The sequence below is a fragment of the Amblyomma americanum genome, chromosome 9 (assembly GCF_052857255.1).
Source record: "Amblyomma americanum isolate KBUSLIRL-KWMA chromosome 9, ASM5285725v1, whole genome shotgun sequence".
Taxonomy (NCBI): Eukaryota; Metazoa; Arthropoda; class Arachnida; order Ixodida; family Ixodidae; genus Amblyomma; species Amblyomma americanum.
In genome coordinates this window covers 97,183,817-97,207,820 of record NC_135505.1, presented here as the reverse complement: position 1 = coordinate 97,207,820, position 24,004 = coordinate 97,183,817, and the positions used below count along the sequence as shown (strand labels likewise).

The 24,004-nt window shown below is 43.2% G+C and overlaps 1 protein-coding gene across 1 annotated transcript in view; it reads right to left on the bottom strand.

The window, feature by feature from the left end:
- LOC144103525 (uncharacterized) overlaps positions 1-24,004 on the bottom strand; it is a 48,498-nt gene that overhangs the window by 20,204 nt on the left and 4,290 nt on the right. Inside the window, exons 3-7 of the mRNA XM_077636223.1 lie at positions 20,865-20,950; positions 11,319-11,339; positions 8,508-8,691; positions 7,782-8,075; positions 6,249-6,349 (exon numbers count right to left, since the gene is read on the bottom strand). Coding sequence (XP_077492349.1) covers positions 6,249-6,349; positions 7,782-8,075; positions 8,508-8,691; positions 11,319-11,339; positions 20,865-20,950 — 686 coding nt within the window. The remainder of the gene's footprint in view (positions 1-6,248; positions 6,350-7,781; positions 8,076-8,507; positions 8,692-11,318; positions 11,340-20,864; positions 20,951-24,004) is intronic.

Sequence of the window (24,004 nt, the reverse complement as noted above, 5' to 3'; positions counted from 1 at the left end):
GAGCAGCCGTACTCTTCCCGTAGGGACAGTACCGCTTTTAAGATGCTGCCGTCCTCGAATATTCAAATAAAACTAGGTAAATTAGGAAAAATTAGCTAAATACAGAGCTGAGGCGACAGGCGATGGAACAACGAAAGACGGGAGTTCGATCCCGGCCGCACCGGTCGTATTTCTACGAAGGCGAGGTGTTAGAAAGCCATGTACTGTGCGTTTTAAGTGCATGTTAAAGAACCCTAGCTTTCGGACTACGGCGTTCCTCATACCCTTTGTCGCTTCGGGAGTATGAATCCCCATAAACCGTATTGTAGTGTATCCTGCTTATTTTAGTGTTAAAAATTGTAGACCGTTTTAGTTCAATTTTTGTTTTTCTTCAACGTTTCAAAATTTCGCATTCCGTCTCACTAACACAAAACTTCCATGGAGAGCCTGGAAGATGTTTGAATAGTTATATAAAAAGAAAAAAATCTTTAACACTATTTTATATACCAGATGAGATCAGTGTACCGACCGGGTCGTACCGCCTGGTACATTTTATTTTTCATCGGAAATCAATCCCAAAGAATCGTACGCTGTCTTTGGGCTGTAGAACAAAAATTGTTGTACCTAAACAGCATATTGTTGGCAGCAGCGTATAATTATTCAGTTTTTTGCGCAATAATCCTCAGACGTTGCGAAGTGCAATAAACCTGCTTGTTCTCCTATGAACACTAGCAACAAGTTTGGAAGTTGTATTTGTAAGAAACGTCATGCAATGTAGTAGCACGTTCTTGTGTGCTATTTGGTTCATTGTAGAAAAAAAGGCTAGGACTGCGCGAATTGAACAAGACAATAGAACGAGAAAGAAAAATGACAACACAGGCGCAGTGTTGTCCTTTTCGTTCCTCGTTCTGCTGCTCTGTCCTATTCGCGCAGTCCTAACCTTTTTTATAACCTGTCTTCATGTAAAATTGCAGGTGAACTTTTATTTCCGCGTGCACTAAGATTCTAGAAGGAAATTTAATAGTTTAACTACACAGATCATTGCTTCTTGAACATGTTGATGCCGAAAACGTGCATTTGTAACATTTAGTAACATTTTATCGTAGCTAACCAAGATAGTTCACAATTTCCGTGTCCCCCTCTAACTATCCTCGCTTACATGAGTATAATCCTTACACGCAGGTCACTATATGTGATTTAAGACATGTAGCTCATTCGCTCAATTTCGTTAAGCATGTGGGGTGCACTAGCACACCATCGCTGGGAGAGATGGTGAACGGCGGCAATCCACCCTCAGCGCAGACAGAAGGCGGGATGCGCAAATAATCAATCTCGAGTCACGTTGGTGGCAACCGAATACGTGTGGGTTACATTGTGGGCTCCATGCGTCGACGATATGGAGCTGAGACAATGGTCAACCAGTACCTAATTATCCACCACTCTATGATATCAAGTCCGACAATAGTGAGGGATACCGCTCTTTTACAGAAGGCTAGTCGCACTCAGCCTCTAGAATTCAGCCTGATCTCGGCTGAATAGTTCTTGTGCGGAAACATGGTAAATTACTCTAACACACGGACTGGGACCACCTTTGAGCGGAATTTCTTGTGATTGACATTTATAGTCAAGTTACGTGCGCGAACACCTTCAGTGTCAGTATTCCTACGAGCAGGGTATTGAAATTTATCTTCCTTAGTATAATATTCTACTGGAAAAACTAGAAAGCATAAGACCTCCATAGTGTTCCCGCTAATAGCGACAAACTAGTACAGAATAATATAATCGTCGATAGAGAACACTTTCTGGAAGAAGTATTTCTGGTAATGATCCCAATGCCCTTGGGTTACATTGTAATGATGTACTGGAAAAATTGTTTGTCTTCTCTCAATTAAACCGTATAAAAATAAGCACCCAGAAAACTAAAGCTATTTTATTTTGAGTCAGAAATAAGAAATTCATTCTGGAAAATTCTCTAAAAATTCAAGATAAAAATATTGACCTCGTGGAAACTCACAAAATTCTCAGTGTCTATTTTTCTTGCCATTTGAGTTTGGACACTCATGTCAACCATGTTGCAAAAACAAATCTCTCCAGAGGGTGCAGCTATGTCGCGTTGTTGTACTTTTCTGCCCAGTAAAAAGTTAAACATCACTTACACAACACATTATTTGCCCCGCACTTGAGCTACTGCAGTTTGGTGTGGGCAAGCATCACAAGAGCTAATATTTAAAAGATAATAGTTCCGCAAATTAGGTAGATTCGCTACATAGCTAATATTGATCCTCAGTATACTACAGGACATCCCTTTGTAAAATACAATATTATTAGATTTGACCATCATTATGAGCACCGCTTGTTACATGCTTTCTATTTTTCTCAGCATCACAGCAAAAGTTTTCTTCGTTCGATTGCATGCTGCAACATAAAGCTGCTCCTTCTTTAACTCAAATTTCCGAACCATGGTTAGTCCCATACTTTCGCACTCAACACAAACTGCAATCATTAAAACACAATCTGCCGGTTTTATTGAATAAACACGAACAGATAGCCTTTAAATCTCCAAAAGAGCTACGAGTAGACTTGTCTCACTTTTAAGTGACAAGAATCAATTGTTGCGATAAGTCTTGCAGCAGGTGTATATGAACTGATGCCTTCTACCGCACAGTGTTGTTGTAATTGCTGTTACCGTACACTGCAATGAATGTCTGCTGCCGCCTTGTAAATGGCTCCAGTGCCCTGTGAAGTTGTAGGCAGCAAATTTTAACTCTGGAGACCGTCCAGTATTGTGGTAAATAAAGAAATAAATTGAACTCAATTTGACTATCAATGTTTCTTTGTCATCAGTCATTTTCCCGCTGCTTGTTTCCGTTGGCGGTGCGATTAAGCACCACTTTGGTATCATTACATGGCTGTCTTGTCACATTCGAGAAATCCTCGCAAGAACTGTTTTTGATATATTTTTGATATATTGGTGTTTTTGATATATTGCAACGACATTCTAGATGTGGTTGATGAACCTGTACAGATTCGCATGTATGCTGATGACTATTATTTTCTATGAGATCTGGTTAGCTGATGATCAGGCAGTATTGACACTTCTCTTAATAATACCCACGTATGGTGTAATCGATGGGGCATGAAACTTAAGTTTGAATAGACTGTCCTACTACGTGTTACATGAAAACTTAATCCATTCATATGCTCTTTTTTCTGGGTTCCGGAGGAATTACTCAAGTAAACGAATATAAATATCTCGTTGTTACATTAACAAACAACCTAAGCTGGAACACTCATATTTCTAACACTTGCTCGTTTGCCTTAAGTAAACTTTGTTGCGCCGTAAACTAAAAGATACACCACTTCAGGTTAAGAGACTGGCATACAAAACTTTTATAAGGACTAAATTGGAATATGCGTGCATTGTATGGGATCCGCATACTGTCACTAACATAAAAGCACTTGAGCGGATCCAAAGGAAAGCTGTGCGATTCATGTTTTTTACAACACAATCGAATTGCTTCAGTCTCTGCATTAATGCAGCCGAATTTAATACCAACCTTTCAGTCCCGGCGCAAGTTTTTCGGTTGAACTTCTTACTTTTGTTATTTAATCGTAAGAATAAATTGTTCACCGTATCTTATACGACAGAACACCAGACAAACTCGACACTCTCACCCCCTTTCTCTGACCCCGCACTTTGCAAAGACTAAATTATTTCAGCACTCTTTCTTTCCGCAAACCATTAGTGATCGGAACAGCTTACCATCTTCGTGTGTACGGTCTCTTGACCTGATAAGTTAATATTGTTAGTTTTTTTCTGCTTTTGTGTTAGCTTATTTTTTGCCTTTTCATGTCATTTCCCGCTGCTCGTGTTCTGTTTGCATTTTGGTATTTTTGCTCAATTTGTGATCTGCTTCTGTAATCCACTCCTGCTTGCGCCTCACGGTCTGCAGTATGTCATAAATAAAAAATAAATAAATAATCTGAAATTAACCTGTCGGTAGATAACAATTCTTCATCCAAAAGGACAAATATCATTTTTACCTACTAGGCTGCCTTAAAAGAAATGCAATTTGGGTCTCAGGCCTTGCTGTGTCTCACTATTCTATCCTGGCTTTGGTTCTGCTTTCATCCGGGCATCTCAACATTTACTGGCCACCGCCATTTAGTTCCTTCACTTTTCTGTATTTATTACCGGACTTCACAAAACGTGTTGCAAAATAATTTAAGTGAAACGGGAGCAACTCTGCACCTTTAATACTCCAAGATCTCTCAAGGGTTCCACATAGACAGCCGCTGAGGTACACCTTATAGTATCTTGAACAAAACGGAATGCACTCCCTTGTAAAAGCAGCCTTGAGAGTCACGCTTCTGGATCACAAAGATAGCCGGCGACGCCACACCGCCATTAAAAGTGTAGAAATAATTAACCCTCACGAAAAAAAAAAGCTGCGCTCACCGTACCTAAACACCAGAAGCAATGCTTTCAAACTGCACTGTGAGTAAAACTAAGAACATTTCTGCGAATTTATCAAAAATGTCATTTTTTCTCGCTTACCATATTTCTGAAACGTTAAAAACACATTAAGAGCAATTAGGCATCCGCTTCAAAGAGGGCCACGAGGAGGCTGTACCGCTCGAAGAGGATTCAAGTTTTCCAACAGCGGCAGGGACCACTGACTCACCTACCCAAGGTTTGTTCCAAGACACTTTTACCGAGCAGTTCACCCCAGAAATGCTGAGCACAAGGCTGTGGAAAATATTGTAGCCGTTAGAAAACCAGTCGGTACTTGGTGGCAGTGGAGATTGAACGCAGCATTCTGTTAATGCGAAGGGGATTCTACAACACAAGGCCGTCGCTTAAAAGAAGGCTTCTTGATGCTTAGAAGGATCCAAATTCTTACTCTTCCATTAACGAATTTAGCAGGCTGAGTGAAGCCTGGGTGTAGGGTGGTCGTTGTCTACCTACCAGAAATTATGAGAAATGAAAGTGCGACAGAAAAACAAGTGCTTTTATTGTTTCCTGAAACATCATTTTCTGCACTAAATTGTTCTACAGCAGCTTGAAGTGTGCTGCAAGTATGTCTTCAAGGATTGCCTATTTTTTAGCATTGAAGCGTACTGTGAGGGAATTATTTTTCATTTACAAAGGCACATTTTTAATTCGCCGCAAACATGCTAAACATTCGTGTACAGTTTTTTATGTATTTGAAACGTTTTCGAAGCATGCTTTTAGTTCAGGTTTTGTCGTCAAATTTTAAGAACATATTTCGAATACCGAGCAAGAGGTTCGACGAACCTATATCCTGCGTATTTTTAGCTGAATAAGCAGTTTAAAATATGTCTAGAATACAAGATGATTAGTCTGCTGTATATTACATACGTATTACTTTTCGCTAAAGAAAGCCAAGCCGATGCTTTTTTTTCTGCCCTTTGTTGCTCGTGCAATTTAAGAACGGTGAAAGGATTCCTAATAAATACCAGAAACTTCATATTGTCGTTAACCCAACGAATTTTGAACTGATTGCGTTTTAAACATATGTACAATACAATAAAAAAAATCTAGTGCGAAATGTTAAAGAGAAGCTTCGAACGGTTTCAGTTCATTGTTTTGTAAGTACAGTCAATTATTTGGTTCTTTGAAGCTACAATAGTGTCTTTCAGACAGAAAACTGCGCGTAAAATACAAAGAAAATTTGTTTTAATTGGCACAATTTTTGCTTCCACCAGCACAAACCGCTAACGGCAATAAAAATAGAGGAATGTTCAATCACAGATGGGAAGTGAGTTTTGATGTAGCTAAGGCTCATAGATCCGCACACAATAAAAACATTGACTTTATCAGAGCGTGGCTTTGAAAACGACAGGTGGTGTCGATGCCTGTCCTATCTTTTTTTTTCCTAGTTTTCTCTGTTTTCAGTTAACCTAGTTGTTTAACCAGTACAAAGCGGTGTTTTGAATATAGGTGGAGCTTAATGGGTCTTTATAGTACCTTTGCACTTATCTTTTGCCGCCAGTGATAGCCGATAATGGCGCAGAAAGAAACGCATAAAAAGCGATAAAATCGTCTCCTCCATTGCAAAAATTCAATGCGAAGCCTTCAACCTCAAGAAAGAAGTCATTACAAATAGGAAGAAATTCGGGATTAAACGCTTTCTATTAGGAGTAAGATTAAGCTTCTATTTAACTTAATTTTTTATCACTTCATTTAATACCCCATGTATATGATAGTTTATTTTGCTGCCTCTTCTCTTCTCACTTAATCTTACCTGGAAGTAATCGATGCTGCTATTAATGCATCTCCAAGACACCAAGCAGGTTCCAACGCCGTCAGGAACGTCTGTCTCAAATTCAGTGTCCACGACCGGAACTGCGTTCGATGTGAGAAGATATTATCAGAACCAATTTTTGTGTTCCTTGCTTTGTATCTTTGCAGCGTATCAGTAACTTGGAACACTCAGATTTGAAAGGACTGAAAATAAATATTTCTTGGACATAAAAAAGTCGAATAAAAAATTAATAACAAAGTACCGGCCCTAATTCTCAGAGAAAGTTGTTCATGGCGGAGGCGACGTTCATGCCACAGTTTCAAACGTGAAAGTTGCGCAGAAAACAGGAGCCCGAATACCGCCTTTAATTCTGCATTGTTCGAGTTAATTTCATTGTTTCTAGTCCGTTCATATTTCTCCTTTAAAATGCTCTTCAATTTCGGCTATTAACTCATCGTTCCGTAACTTTTGTGCCAGTAAATGGTGATTACTTGTTCTACTGATAAAACATAGGCTAACAATTATTTCTGGATTCAGACAGAGGAACTTCTTACCACTGTTTAAAATAGTAATTCTTTATGAAAATATGATACTCAAGCCAAACTTACCATGCACGAAAATCTAGTTCAAGAGCAGGCCGAAAATTTTGCTCGTAACGATTTTGTTCTGATATTTAATTTACACTATATTTATTACTTTCTGAAAATATTTCCCTCTATGGCTTCCATTCCAAAGTGGAGTAATTTTTTCAAGCAATAGGTTTATCTGCGTCCTTCTTCAACCATTACCTCAGGCGTTTATACTTTACTGAGCAATGAACTCCTCTTGCCTCCGAAAAAACCAAAGCTCTATCTTTGACACACTTGGTGCCAAGGTTTAAGTATATACGATTTTACACCGCGCATGCTTAGGGAAGGCGCTGCTGAAGCGCGCTCCCACCCTTCAGCCTGCAACCCACATTCTTATATCGTGAGGTGAAATGAAAGTAACTTCTTCATTCGTACAAGCAAACTGGAATGTCGCTTCTGCTGGCAGAACGATCCATGCTGGAGACTACGTTGTTTACTACCCTAACAGGGGGCAGCTATACAAGTAAAAGTAGTTTCTTCCTTTTCTGTTTCTTTCCCAATAACTTCTGTAATGTATTCACAGTGATCCTGTACTTTAAAAAGATGCTTCGAAGAGAAGGCTTTCGTGCTTGAAACACTGAAATGTGAAGCAATAAGAACAGCGTTTGAATTGCTTACAAAACAACGCCAACGCAGCAAAGCCACCGCTGATTTCAAAAGTACAAACACTTCAGCTTTCAAAGGCGTATGAGTGCAGTGACTAGATTATCTTCAATACTGCGCGTCTAATACGTAAGAGGGAGCTCACCCCTCCAGTCACTTTATAAGATTGTTGTAATACGCTCACTTATAGAATCTTTATGGAAGAAAGAGACAGCCGGAGCGGAGAAGTGATTGTTGCCTGCTTGAGGCACTGCCGCCCATTAAAGTGGCAGTATTCTGAGGAACACAAAAATGAACTCACGGTTACTCCACGTAGTAACGGATGCTGTCGCTTCGAATCCCAACACTGGCATAGCGTCCGCATCCTTGTATTGTGCTGCCACTCTAATTTCAATAGTAGTCTCGGGTGTAAGGGTGTCCAACGCTAGGTTGTCATACTTCGTGTAAGTAACAAAACACGACACCCCTTTGCTGGGACAGTACTCCACTCGAAAGCCGTCGAAAAGGCGTCCGTCATGTTGTGGAAACTCCCATGCCAGTTTCAGTGAAGTTGATCCTGTGGCTTCGGCGCTAGTGATTAAGGGAGCCGCGACAGCTGCCAAAAATGAAATGTTTCAGTCGGTAAAGGAGACAGCGGGCAAGGAATCAGGAAGTGCTGATAATGAAACTGAGTGTGCTAACAACTATGTCCTCACTGCGCATGCGTTTTTAGACTTCAACAAGGAGAATACAATGTCGATGTGTATGCTTCATCGCTAAACATAATAATTTGCGTCTGTAAAGATCCACTACACACTGACATTGAGGTTCTTTTCCGCCCCTGGACACAACAACCTCACATGCCCATATTTTTTCTTGTTGGACTTGCCCTAATGCAATACAGCCTAGTAGGGCCTTCGAGGAGAGATGAATTCGGCTTTAAGGAATCTCAAAAGCGCGGAAGGGAATTGATTCTCAGCATTTCCATCACAAATAAGAGCTGTGCTCGTTCTTAGAAGATGCGAAACTGTCAGCTGGACGTGCTTACTTGCAGGTGGTGTGATGAACGTTGTGTTCCCAGCATCACTGCAGAATCTTTTGGAACAACCTCCGATGTTTACCACGTAGTATGTCCAAGGCTGCAAATTGCTTATGAGGACGCTGTGCATCGAAGTCATCTCGGGTTTCGCTTCGATAAGCTGAGTGGTATGGAAACGCAAGTTGCCTGCGCCCTGAAAAAGACAGCATACGGTTCAATCTTTTCTTAATACCATTTTTTCAAAAAGAAAGTGATCACCGCATAGAATGTTTGGCACATTTTACAAATACTGGTCATCGTGTTGATGTGGGATATCTGCTGATGTAATCATTTTCCTGCGTTAGTTTGCCACAGACTTTGCTCAATGAAGCATCACCAGATGTTGCAGTTAATCCTCCGAAAACACGCAACGCTAGACAGCACGCTTTTTCACCAGGTCGAATTGGCTATCGTGGGCTGTTCAAGCAGTTCAGAAGGGGCGAAATCGTGAATTTTGGAGCCCCATCTGTTAATATGGAAGCATCGATGGCACCTGTTCAAGAAAACCCATTGGCTTTCGATGGAAAAAGTAATCGATGCAAAATGGATTCCACTAAAAGGAACTTCCAGCAGCTGCAATCAGGAACACAGCACGGGTGAAATGTGAATGCTTAACACATTCATGCTTGCGTTAGAACACAGACGACAAAGCTGCTTAATTGTGACGCGGTTTGCAATTTGAAGAAGTTCTTTTTTGCCGAATCGAAGTTCTTTTGAAATTTTTGAGCGTGCTGATGTTTACATGCCTTCAATAACATGTTTTCTTTCAGGCGAGCAAGCTGTGTCCACGCAATGGCACTTATGTTTTCCCTGTGGTGACTAAACACTTTGCTGTGCTTTGTTCATAATTATGTGAATGATAATAGTGAATTTATGAAAATTATCGCCACTTTTGGCCTCTGCCTCAGACAACGCCGTTTCTCTTAGAAATAGCGCCCATCTCTTTTCGTCTATGCGTATGGTCAGCTTTGGTAAGTCAATGACTTCCGTATTTTTCATGTTTTTCCACTTCAAACCGTGCCTGGACTTTCGGTTTCAGTGAGCAACTTCTTCATTTCAGGGAATTGAACGCTCTCTTTTGTGATTTTCTTCGTTATTCAGTTCCGAAGCGCGTCATCTGAACATAGCAACTTTTCGCTGGTTGCCTGTTTTTGTTGCGACAAACGATCAATGCACCTGTTAAAACATTTGTCACATGGGTGTTCCTCACGACGGTGCGCACGCCTCACCTCTGCAACGTAGACGCAAAAAAAATTCTTCAGTGCCTAATTGCCTGCTTCACGAACTCAACACAAACCGCAATAAGGCGTTGGCGGATAGTGGCCTTGAAATTCTTATTGCCTTATTAACGATTTCATAACTGAAACACAGGTACTTCTGTTTCGCCCATTTGTGGACGCCAGAACGTTTTGCCACCAGCAAATTCCTGTGCCAACGTCGTTCAAAGTTTGTTTTCTGTTAGTTTGCCCCGAGCAGTTCAGTTTGCAGCTAGATAGTCTTTTAATTTCCCCCGAGCAGTTCAGTTTGCAGCCAGAAATGGCGTGAGCCCTCTAAACTATGTGTTTTGGACCAATATGAACGCTAGATTTCAAAGATCAAATAATTTCGCCTTGCACTCTTCGCAACTCGAGCCGAACATCGGCCGGACACCGCAGCAAAGTTCAAGCACAATATTTATTCGATGTTACCCGAAAACATTCTAACTTCAAAACCAATAGGAACATAACTTATCGCATCATGCCCCCGAGCGAGGCTCGAAATACTTCCGCGGTAAACAGGAAAGGTGTGGTCTCAAAGGCCGTGGACTATCTGCCTGCCGCCGCACCCTAGCATACTCATCATTTTTTTTCATATCCCAGTAGCCTCCGGGTAACATCCTTCTTCTCATGCTCGTGCTAGAACACACACTCTTTGATCATCTATCACGTAATATGATTTCACATCTAATCTATCATCCATTAAAAAATTAAAATTTTCCCAGTGGCTTCCAGGACAGTGCGGTATTAAAGCTAATGAGCAGGCAGACGAGGGTGCCCATTCTGCTCACAACGGCGCAATCCCTGTCAATATCCCTGTAACAAAAGCTGATACAGCGTGCGGGCTTCGTTATTTGGCGCTGGAGCCCACACTTTCAGCGTGGAACAAGGGACAGTTCTCCAACCGTCGCTTCAGGGCATTGGACTCCAGACGGCGCCTACTTCTTCCACGTGACATAGCACGTCGCGAAGCAACTTTGCTGTGCGGTCTATGACTCAGCGCTGCCTTCAAAAATCAATATGTTTTCCGGATCGGGATGGCCGACAGCCCTTCTTGTGACAGCTGTGGCTGCGAAGAGACGATCAGTCATCTCCTATGTGAGTGTCCTGTCTTTGTGAACGAAAGACGTAAGCTGCGTTGTGCTCTAGACCACCTTGATCCTTGCACTTTGACAAAGGACAAAATCCTCGGTCCGTTGCTACAAAAGTCGACTGCCATCAAGGATTACAAGGCACCGTTTTGTTCTTTTACGAACGACTGCCTTGACTGACAGATTGCGACTGTGTTTCCCTTCGTTCTCTCTTCCATTTTTAATCTTCTCATTTTCTTCCCCACTGCAGGGTAGCCAACCGGAAGACTTTCTGGTCAACATCCCAGCCTTTCCCCTCCTGTCTTTATCTATCCATTTACGATCCAAAGCGGGCTTGTCTGTATTAACTTCTTTTCATTGTAGGTAGCGAACCAGTGCGAACATCAGTTCAGCAACCTTATAGCACAGTGCATGCTCCAGGTTGAGGTCCTTACGTCATCTGTGTACACGGTCACCTGAAAAAAACAAGAAACAAGAAAGCAAATATAAGTTTCATCTTGGTCAAACCTGACATTGCTCTTATGAGCAGTGCGCAGAGTATAATTCGTTAGCAGCGGAAAAGAGGCGCCTAAATTCGTGCTATTATGCTTAGGTAGAACCTTTGTTCGAAGATGAGAGTCAAGGGGGTTTGTTCCTAAGGCGTGTTATGGTGCTTCTGATGAATTTTTGGGAGTCGTACTAATCGGAGGGGGCAGGTTTACAAATATTCTTACCTTTTCAGCAATGGGAATGCATTACATACCACAATGTGTGGCTTGGAAGCAAACACCCTTGGCTCCAAACTTTTCACAATGGGTCCACTTCAATCATGACGTCGGTAGGAATCCGGTGCAGGTAATCTTAATGAATTAATGTTGTGATCGATTCCTTAAAGCGGTGCTGATATGAAGTTTTCGGTTTCCGAATTTTTTTTCTTGAAAGAAGTCTGCGGCCGAACTAATCGTAAAATTGGTCATAAAAACAATAAACTGCAGTGTGTGGTACTAATAATTAATTACAAACCACTCTGCACAGGCAGTTCGGTGTTGGCCTTTTCCAGCGCTTTATTGCACTTTGTTTCACGGTCCACCGGCTAACTACCACGTATGACATGTATGAACATTGAAATTGACCCTGTGAACATAGAACACGCCCAGCGTATTGGACGCTATGTATCTAAAACAATCGTCCAAGTAATCACAGGTTTAATTTATATAAAGCCAAGGACACTGCACTTTCGAACGGTCGTAAAATTAAGAAAAATGAATTCAGTGTGAAGAAGACTTTTCCGTCAAAGTTAGGAACCTAGTCGTGGTTGCTAATGCAAATTCTAAATTTACTTTGACTTAGAAGACATTGCATAGTGGCCACCGCCACTACGTGTTCAGTGAAACCTCGGAAAGAGTAAAACAGACAGCCAGCACCTCTCCACAATCAGTATAGCAACCACTATTCCGCACCAAGAATGCTCCTTTATTGATATCTCGTTCTCCGCAATATACAATTAAATTAGTACTTTTCTTCCGAAGCACTAACTTGTTTCTAATCTTGTGTTGTCATCAAGCAGTAGACAGCGGGCATTAAGCGAAATTTCGCAGAAAAGAGACATCATCGATAACGATGTACCGGCTGATCTGCCAAGCTTTGAGCTTTCCCGTAAAGGCGGCAAAGACGCAAGAGGAGGCGGTGTACATAATGAGGTGAGCCGAGATTTATCATGCTTAATTCCACGCCAAACAACGCAGACGTTGCACTCGACCTTTTTCAGTTTGTTAAAAAAATTGATGAAAACTTAGCCTAATGTGCGTAATCAAAGCCTGAAATAATTTTTCCGAAAAAAAAAATATTCTTGAGGTGAGGGCAGATTGAATATTTAGAAAAGGTGAGAAACCGGGCATTGCTCAATAGTTACAAAAAAAATTCAAATTTTTAGAAAACACTTCACAATTTCTTCATTGACATTTGCGCAAATTCTGGCGTTCGATACAATTCAGAGCGTGCAGCTTTATTGGTCACAAATATTTTAAAAATGAAGAAAACGCACGAAAATGTAGCAAATTTGTCCGTTTTTTGTTTTAAATATCAACTTTCTCTCGAAGATTGGGAAAAAACAGTTTTGTTTCTCTATATGCCGAGTAGCTATAACAAATTTTCAGGTGAGGAAGCGGCGTGCATCGAAGTAAAAAAAAAGTACTAAATTTGCAAAAAGTGCGTTTTGAGCGAAAAACACTCGTTTATTTCCCCGTGAGGTAGTCCAAGTAAAAGTACAAAGAATATTGCGTTACGTGGAACGGTTGGTTGCCTATGATTACTTAAATATTTATTTAGGTATTTTTTGTTTAAATCGAGAAAAGAACTTTTGAAGTTAAGCTCTCACTCCCAAAGTTGCGTCGTCTCTTAACGCCTCTTCACCGCAGAACACGGCACCTGGCATGGCACGACACTTATGGCCGGATAACTTCATTTGCTGTGGTTCGCTCTCGTGCATTTTCAGTTCTAGATCTAACGTAGATACAGCGTGAGAATCGGCGGATGGTATTACAATAAACGAGATCATTGTTGCTTTCGAAGTTCGAAAAGAGCCGCTTTGTTGCGGGGCAGCCAAGAGACGAAAAACAAGAGTATTCAGCGTGCTGCCTCACATGGACCACGTGAAGGGATCACAAGCTGGCATGAAATGCTTAACAGAAGTGCTTTATGTACATCAGAATAAAATCGCGGAGAGCGCGCGCGCCTCGGAGTGCACGGGAAGGTGCGAAGTGCAAACCGCCGCGGCGAGTAACGCGAGACGCGCTGGCGGTGAACGCGGCCCACCCGGGCGTAGCTGCGTCGCTCGCATGAAGGTGCTTCTCCAGCGTAGAGGCTCGTCTACAGTCGTCGCTGGAGTATTAATGCAGATATTTCACAGAATAATCAAATGAAGCCAAAACATCAGATCGGAAGCAACCGGGCATGAGCCTCTGACGGCCACAAGGGTCAGGTACCACGTGGCGCTGCTGCGTCGCGGATTGTTTCAACACCGGAGCATTCTGGTCATCTCCAGATCGGCGTCTCACAAGCTCTTATGCTGGTGCTTACGTATGTAATGGCGCTGACAAGAATGCTGACTGCGATACAATCGCATCGAACAACAAGCTCACTTCGGCATGTGCCGCCACGGCAGCGTTAGGGAAATGTTTTCCCACGAATACCTGTTCAATTACTGAAAGTTCCCACGCTTGCCTGCAGTGCAAACCTCACTTGAGAACAAGAACTCTACATTTCGTCTGTCCACAGTCTCGGCAGTGTCGTGCTCTGCGATGAAGAGACGTTAAGAGACGACGCAACTTGAGGCGTGAGAGCTGAAATTTAAAAATTCTTTTCTCCTTTTAAACAAACATTGCCTGGATAAAAATTCCAGAAGTGAAAGGCAATAACCCGTTCGACGTAACCCGCTATTGTTTGTGTCTTTACTTGGTCCACCTCAGGGTGAAATTAACGACTGGTTTTGGCTCAAAACGCAATTTTGCAATTTACCCGCCGCGGTGGCTCAGTGGTTAGGGCGCTCGACTACTGATCCGGAGTTCCCGGGTTCGAACCCGACCGCGGCGGCTGCGTCTTTATGGAGGAAAAACGCTAAGGCGCCCGTGTGCTGTGCGATGTCAGTGCACGTTACAGATCCCCAGGTGGTCGAAATTATTCCGGAGCCCTCCACTACGGCACCTCCTTCTTCCTTTCTTCTTTCACTCCCTCCTTTATCCCTTCCCTTACGGCGCGGTTCAGGTGTCCAACGATATATGAGACAGATACTGCGCCATTTCCTTTCCCCAAAAACCAATAATTATTATTATGAATTTTAGTATTTTTGTTACTTCGATGTACGCAGTGTCCTCATCTGTAACACTTCTTACAGCTACTAGACATATATAAAAACAAGACGAGTATTTCCGTGTTTCCTAGAGCAAGTTGATATTTAAAACAAAAAACGATGAATATGTTAAATTTTCTTACTTTTCTTTGATTTTTAAAATATTTATGCCGTGTAAAGCTCCACACCCTGAATTATAAAGAAAGTCATATTCTGTGCAAATGTCAATGAAAAAAACTGTGCAGTGGTTTCTAAAACTGTTTTTATTATTAATTATTGAGCAGCGCCTGCTTTCTCGCCTTTCCTAAATATTGAAACCGCCCTCATCTCACGAATAAACGTTTTCGGCAAAAATATTTAAAGGTTCGATTACGCACGTTAGGCTTAGTTTTCATCAATTTTTTGAACAAATTGGAGATGGTAGAGCGCAACGTCTGGGACATTTGGTGTGTAATGACCCTGTTACATGATTCCACTTACCTCGACATGTTGTGGCTGAAATGCCAAGCTAAACCGAACGCTTTTACTCGGTGTTGGTTAGAGGCCAACACATAAATGTCATGATTTTTTCTAGCAGCCTAATTGTTACTAAGTCAAATGATCGCAAAGCATCCTAACTGACAAATATTCCTCTTAAACTATTTTAGTTTTCCGAACATTAATTAGCATAATCAGGCAACGCCCACAACTAACAATGACGAATCAAAGGAATTAGATTTTTCCAAGATCTCAGCATCAGTTAAGTTCTTCTGGAACCTGTTCGCATTACACAAAATTGTGCAGATGCTTTAGAAACCTTATAGACAAATTACCCAAACAGCGTACAGCCGATTACATTCCTGCATGAAATGAGACACCACTTGTCTTGTGTGTTCGTCCCTTTCCGTATTTTGGTAGCTCTCACCAATACCCTCAAGAATGCATTTCCAACTAGTCCCAGTTGTAGCTCTTTTGACTTTTAAGTAAACCACCGTAATAATGTCCTCACGCCGATCCGGCCTCCAAAGCACAATAAAACTATAAGTCTTTAGGACAATGCGTACTATGACAGGATAAATAACGAAATAAATACGTTTTTTTCAAATTATTACGTCAAGGCTTCATTCCCAAGGTATTTACGATAATTGGTTATAATTTAAAAATAAACAAATTGTAACCCACGGCTTAATTCCCGAATTCATTTTTCGCAGTAATTCGCAGATGTCTTGGTTTGTTAAAACAATGAAGCGCATGGAAAACAAAAAGAAACGTTTTTACAGATGAACTATATTTTAGAGGACGCGTAGCGCACGAGCAAAATACCATGACAGAAAAATAATATCTCGCTGCTATTCATAACGCGAAGTATAACTTTTTCCACTCGTACATACCCAATATGCTCACCAATCATCCCAGCAGAAAATGCTCGCTAAGATAACCCTCAGGGACGAACCTGGGGCAGGTATATCTGAGGTAGAGTATTCAACAATGTTTGATATCGCCTTCTCGTCTGTCTTTACGAAACAAAAACACTTCCACCACCACCTACACCACCTTTTAAGCTAGATTGTGTTCTGCCACCAAGCGCATTCTCGTCGTCCGGGATTTCGTCTCTAACTGAAGCCATGGAACTTCGCTTTCATGCGGCATTGACAATAATAACTCGAAACTTCTGAAGAATTCCTGGGATATTTTTGCGGAATTTTAAAGTTTGCTTTTTTCACGATCACTTTGATAAGGACAACTACCAGACGACTGCGATAGCGGTAAGGCCGTTCCAGTCTTTAAACCGAGTAAAGAAGTATCACCACTTAATTAACGCCACATTTTACTTATTAGCGTGCCCTGCCAAATCATTGAACACGTTATCTAAACAAATGTCTTGAGTTTCTTGCAGCCTCAACAGTTTTCCTCCTACGCAACATGGCTTTCTAAAAGGTTACTCATGTGAAACGCAGCTTCACATCCATGTTCACGATGTGCGTGCTAATCTTGGCTCTAACCCACATTGCGGCACCATTTTTCTACATCGCGTGAAAGCGTTCGACAAGGTTTCACATAATTGCCTACTGTTGAAGCTTTGGTACTTAAACCTGCCCTCCGATGTCTTAAAATGAACAAAATAATTATTGATGAACAGTGTGTCAATGTAAACAACCGCAGTTCCAATTCTATTCCAGTAATATCAGGCGTCCCTCAATGAATCTGTTCTCGGTCAGCTTTACTCTGAATTTATATTAATAACATACCAACCAAAATATTGCCAGCAACCAACGTTTCAAGAAACAGAGCAGCACAGCCGCTTACTTGGCGTGGATCACCGAACAGCTGTGCTCATTCAGCCATATGGTGGCGCCGGCAGAGTATCAGCAGTGTGGCTTTGCCCTTTTAATAAAATTTCAGCGGAAACGAGTCGTTTGCCCGCACGTTGGTGAGTTCGTCGCATTGGGCCGTCGCCTCTCGGGCCGTCACCGCTTAGGCCGTCGCGTCAAATGTTCGGGTGGAGCCTGTTGACTCTGATGTAAGGCTGGCCTTAACCCCGGAGGACGCCGTCTTCACTTTTCCTGGTGAGGGAACGTGCCCATGCACTCACTAAAAGATGGATGACAGTTGACTGGGCGAAGCAACGCACCGTGGAGATGGCTATCGACTTTGGCGGTGCTGCGATGTCGGGGGCAGCACGTGAGCGTTCAGGTATTCCTCAAGGTCCTGCGGTCTTTCACTATAGAGTGGTCGAGGCGCGTCGCGTTCGAATACTCTCAGACCCATCCTCCGTTACGGGAAATTTCGTATATGCCCGGGGTTCCCGCAGTGGTTACAGAACGGCCAATTGATGGGCGTGCGCCGCACGTGCGTTTTCCTGGTAGCAGGGCGCAGGTCCTGCTGCTGCCCGTCGACGGACCCAGGTAACGGTGGGGTGGTCCGGTAACAGGGCGGAGCGCTTGCGGCGCTGGGGAAGGTCGGCGTATGGAATATCTAGAAAACATTACGTACGGCTTTGGTAGTGGCGCTGGTGGTGGCTGAACCGCGCCAAATTTCATCACGGACGACGTCCCTTGTAGAAGCAGTGCTTGCCGATGGAGAATCTAAACGGAAGTTTCATAGTTCTTCGAGAATAACGCTCCGCACAATCTCCAGTAGGGCCTCCTGCCAGAGGCGGGCACGGGCGCGCAACATTGAGTGGCCGCTACATTTGACTGACGGCCGTGCTGTGCACTCCGTTCCTGCAACGCAAGTTCCATACTCGTGGCTTCCTTGGGAAAGGCGGCAACGGTTGTCGGCGGGTTGCGAATAAGGCCAGTAAACAGCTGTAACGGCCCCACGTATTACGCATATCAACACGGGACTTAGAGGCAAGGAGATACGTTAGACTCAGTTGGAACAAAACAGGTATGATTAAAATTACATTTTATAGAGTACAGAATGTGGAGGCTGGGGTACCCACTCTTATATGCCGCTGCGTCGGCGCCGGAGTCTTCGTCAGGAGGGAGACAGGCACTGCGGATTTGACCCTGTTCGTTCGCTGCGGCTGAACTTCTCTCCGATGGCTTGGGCACTTGGGACGCCAGAGGACCGATACCCAGCGGTGTAGTCTCGGGCCTTGCTTGTCACTCCACTAACTATCTTTCTTCGTTTTTACCCTTCCATTCGGGCGATCCTTCTTTCCACGCTGGAGCTTCTCCCTCTCCTTCTTATGAATACCAAGGCCTGCGGCATTTCCCGTCTTGCCTGGAGACCCCGGCGGCTTGAGTCTTTCCCCTTCCTGCCGGCGCCCCAATCACTCTTGCGGGATGTGCTTGACCAGTTGAATGATTGTCGCCGAGCGAATAAAGATGGCGGCCAGGCTGTCGGCATTCGGACAGCTAACGAGCAACGAGCATTGACACCCGACTAATCCTGGGCTACACAATGTCTTGTCAAGTGCCTCCAGGGTCTCACAAAGGGAAGGTGCTGCCGTAGATAGCGGCCATCTGGAGACATGGAGAGCACTCTAACGCAGCTGGTCTTTCACCCCACGCATCAGGTGTCATACCTTCGTTGCCTCAGGAACGGCAGGGTTTGCCCGACTGAAGTTTCGTGTCATGTCCTCTGTAAGCATGGCCACGCTCTCGTTTGACTGCTGTGACCCAGAGCGAAGGGTGATTTCAGCATTTTACTTTCGCTCGTTCGAGCTGAATACGAAACCGCAATTCACGGCGGATAGATGCTCAGTTGAAGGAAGATGCCTCATGGTTCTCAAACCCCGTCTTCGCCGAGTCTTGCGGGGCGAAATACACGCTCATCAGCTTTCGCTAATCGTCCCATTGGATGAATGCATCAAAACGGTCAAAACTGGCCAGGCAACGTTCTACATCCTAGCCTGTAGTCGTGGAAGGATGGCGGCGACCGAGGTTCCAGGACGATCAGCGAGGCATTGGCGGAGCACTGACATGCATGGCTGCCCGGGGTGGAGGAAATGGCCCGCACCAACGTTGTCAGTTGCTCAAACCCGTGTTGCAGGCCTCGCAGGTGACGACTTTCTGTGTGGACGGGTGCGGCGCCCGCGCGTCGGAGACCAGCGTCAAAGATATCGTCATAATCAGTGTACATAAGAGGTTTCCTAGAACATCCATCAAATTTCACTGGCAAACATAGCAAGCAGGGCAGCACAACCGATTCTGAAAGAAGATCGCCGAACAGCCGCACTCCTTCGAGACGAAGGCGCTCGGCCACAAAATAAGATATTAGGTTCTGCCACATGGTTGCTCTGGCAGAGTGGCAGCAGTGTGGCTATATGTTCTAATATACTAATGTTCGCCGACGACTGTGTTGTGTGTCTCAGTTTACTGACGTCATCGACAAAGCATCACTTCAAGACGACATTAACCGCTATCAGAAATGGTGTGCCGATTGGTTAATGAGACTGAACCCTAATATATGTAAGCGCCTGTCTCTCCACCGCTGCTGTAGCCTACTTCATTTCCCTTACGTAATCGCTAACGTCCTTGTGCAGTTAGTTTAATCATATGAATACATAGACATCACCCTATGTAACGACTTTTCCTGGGGTTTAAACGCAACTGCTATATTTATGGCTGTAATAAAGCGCTTCCATTTTAAGATGTCATCTCCGTCAAGCCCATCAACCTGTAAAATTTTTTATCTTACGAATATGTTCCCCGATCAAAATTAGAATATGCATCACCGATTTGGAACCCGCCACATGGAACCTTATCAGTGCACTTGGTTCGGTTCAAAACAGAACAGCGAGATTGATACTTTCTTTATGTTCTTCATAATCTTAGTTCGTAGCTGTAATGCGAGCCTTTGCTTACCTCATCAATTTTTTTATAGCTCACTTAGCTGCCTACTCTAGCTTGCCCCGCCAGCCCGCATATCTTATCGCGCTCGTCGTGTTTTCTAAATTTCCCGACTTCTGCTGCTTCATTTTTTCCCGGGCTGCTGCAGATTGGAACAGCCTATCCAAGGGCATCACAGTCAACCCGTTCTCATCAAACTTCGCCGAAATCGTCGCCAGTCATCTTACGCGATCTTAAATATTTTCTCCTTATGCTATTTCCACCCAATCATGTAACATCCCTCACCGGGTCTGTAACGTATTAAAATAAAATTAAATTAAAAATTACGTTAAATTATGTTCTGCTGAACTCCTGCATCTAAAGCTTGCTAGAAGGTATGTCTGTACGCCCAAGAAAGAAATAATATTGTTTATTTGCGTAGTAAAATCTGTGTCTCACCACCCTCTAAGGCTTAACCTGATATGCCGAAAAAAGTTAGCCCGAATTCTTCCGCAGTCAAAACGTTGACTCCTTATCTAGCTTGAGTTGAAGTTTCATCGATGTCACAGAAAAAGAGGTTCCACTCTAGTGAAAACAATCCGCGTGTTTAGCACAAAGTAAGAAACTAGGTTTTTCAAATTCATTCAACGCTGATGGCTCATATTATAGTGTTTAAGTCTACGCGAATATGCCCAGCAGTGTCCGGCCACCTGAATATTCTCGGAGCTGTTAAAGATTTTTCAATGTCATTGCGTTGTTACTTTATTACAGGGCACTGCACGCAAGCCTCAGATAATTTCTGAGGGCCTGCTTATACTGAACAAATAAACTGGGTCGCATTCAATTGAGAAAATAAGCGTTAAAAAAGCAGTGCTGTCTTCGGGCGCTTAACTTACATTGAAAATGTCCACCTTCACCGAGGGCCGCCAAGAGACGAATGCTCTCAAGCAGTCAACAGCGTAGGCCCATATCTGGTACGGATCTGGAATGAGTGCAACCATGTCGCTGGAACTATAGACAATAGTGCTGCCCGGCGAAGCGAGTAATAAACTTGTCAGAAGAAGGCGGTTCATACTCTTATCAATTTCTTTATACTGGACGTCGCACGTTACCCCTGGGAAAAAACTCAAGCAAGGGCTCTTACCTTTCTGCGCGACAGTATCAACTTATGCCCGTGTTCTTTTGCAGGGATAAGACTGAAAAAGCAGGTTCTGTTTAGAAGATGAGGTACACGTTGTGGAATATAAGCTGGAATAAATCTTAGTTGAAGTTAGCCTGCCCATACGACCTATAATATTAACCCTAGGCAGTTCTAAGGGAGGCATGCTTTTTAGGGCCTTAGGAAATCAGATGTCTAAATGATGTAGTACGGCAAATGCCATCTTTTTGAACAATGTTTACGGCATATTGCAGGAAACACAAGCAAGTTCTTTATAAAATTAAATCGCTTGCAGCAGCAGGCTCGGACTGAGCCAACGCGGTGCGTCGTGGCAGAAGTAAGTGAAGATTAACTTTCGAGAATGTCGTATTAATGACGCATAATTTGCGCCTGGACATTTCAAATTCCAAATTGAGTTCTCAAGGATGCAAAAACGTTTTGAATAATTCCTGAGTAATAAAAATAAACTGACACTGACGCTTCCTTTTGCCGAATACGCCCTATTAACACTCTAATGTAAAGGTAATGAAGTTTCATAAAGGTAATGAAGTTTCAGGAACTCTTCACTAATGGTCTCTGTGTAGCAGTACTATGAAACGCTGGGGGATTCATTAGAAATTCTGTACACTAAAATTATTCTGACTATCAGTGAATTCAGAACAGTTTTAGAATAAAGAAATCTAGGGATTGTGGTCCCCAAGAAATAGCGTGCCTCCACGAATCCGACGCGTGTACCTCTCTCATTTAGAATAGAGGTTTTCTCTACGCACGGCGTGAGGCTTGGGTCCGTTTACTCCAGAGCCATTACGGCAAGTGGGGGATGTGTAAACAAAAAACAAAAATCACATCAAAAATTACTTTGTCTGATATTTGTGGTTACTTATCTTATCTCCAGTGTAGTAAACCCCTCTTAGGTCTTGTCTCGGTTCATACCTAACGCAGGGTATGGAAAACAGTATGAAAATTTAGCACCTTCAACGGCTAACAATTTGTAGTGTAAATATCTTAAAACAAGACTAAACAGTCGCGCCCTTTCGTTTATCATAAACCTCAAAAACATGGTTATGGCAACAACTCGTGCCTTAAGCCAGCGGTTCCCCTTCGATGTACTTCGCAAATATGCTTTTAACGCAGGGCGGTTTCGGTGCACCCCGTGGACCTCGGGGACAACGTAAACCTAAGACGCAAGGCATGCCTTGGTTTCTGGACATGCGCATTACAACTAGGCCAATTTCTTGGCGGGCCCAGAGCCTTGGTGCCGCATATTACAGAACTCTCTGATGTCTAAGCATGATCAAAACCCATGTAAATAGGGTGGTATGCGCAGCACACAAAAAGAAAACTTCAAAATTGCGGCATCCCTGCCCAACGTAGTATTTCTACCACCGACATTTAAGGCTGTTGCGCACTTAAGCTTAGCTTTTGCAGGGCTTCATCGTCCAGCAAGCATTCTGCATCTATCGCAGCCGGCACATTGACCTTGCTTTGATGGATGTGCTGGAATAGACCGTTATGCAAATGTATCAGCAGCATATGTAGTTTTACATGTAGAAATTACAATGATTCGCATCTTTATACTGTGTATCACCCGTGATACCCCTGGTTTCCCATGGTTCAATAGAAATAGGAAATGAATTTCTTATGACTTCCAGACCTTTTCCTTAGAGAGTTGTTTTAAAACCAAATAAGATTGCACTCTCTAGAGAAGCTGCTGCCATGTGTATTACAGGGCGATAAAACATGCTCCATATCAATCGAAACGTTCTTTCAAGGGCTTGCCACTCTTCGCAATAGTAGCTTTATCTGTGTCTCCTTTATGAAGCAAGCCGAGCCATCGCGAAGTTGACTTTCTTGCTCCTTCGCTGTGTCTGTTAGCACGCAATCTATCTTTTACGTCCTAAGCTTGAACAGAGTACTTACGAAATATGTGTTAATAAAAGAGTTGGCGAGGATGGACTTCAGAGCGAGAAATTCAGTAAAGCAGCAGTCTACAACAAAAGTGAATCCAAGAATGCGAATATGAGCGGCGTTCTGAAAGCTATTCACTGCTTTTAATATTAGCTACAATCGTGAGGACCCAAAATGTTCTGCTGTGATTCAACAAAACTTGTTCTTTCTAACATGAACGTTTTATAGTTCCGCCGATCTTTCACGGCTCCGACAAAGAACGAAATAACGGTTCACACGCTCCGCTGTTTCCGGACTCTTCCAGCCACAACGTCACACGAAAAGGTGAAAAGAACCCAAGGCTCGCAAACACCGCGAGTGATATGAGCTTCAAATATTTCGTTCACAAACCATCAGCGAAAGCTCCATTATTCAGACGTAAGTGGAACTAGGTACGGTCCGCTCTCGAAGTTTTTGTTTGGCTGCATAGTCTCCTACCTGCGCGGTGGATCAGTGGTATTAGGGCTGTGCCGCTAATCCGAATGATTAGGGCTTTTTTCTGGTCGGTGCGGTCGCGTTTTCATGGAGACGAAATACTAGAGGCTCGTGTGCTGTGCAATCTCAGTGGACACTCAAGAATAGCAGTAGAAGGGGGCCTAAATTATCCGGAGCCCTCCAATGCGGCGTTCCTCACAGTCTGATTCGCTCTGGGATGTTTTAAACCCTATAAAACTAAACCAAATTCAGCGGAATATTTTCATGAGTCCTGGTTCGGAATGCAGCCGTTTCATTTAATTTTTCGGCATGCACTTTTTCTTGAGATCCCGCTAATTTAGAGAATGGCTGCTCCGTTAGGCTACTGGCGTTCGCTTCCTCGCTTGCGACAAAGGCGCTCGCATGTTGTTGAACTGAAAGCTAAGAAACGCCTTTGTAACAAAATTGTGGTACGCATAAAAAGCTCAAGCTGTGGAAATTGACTGGGAGGCTTCC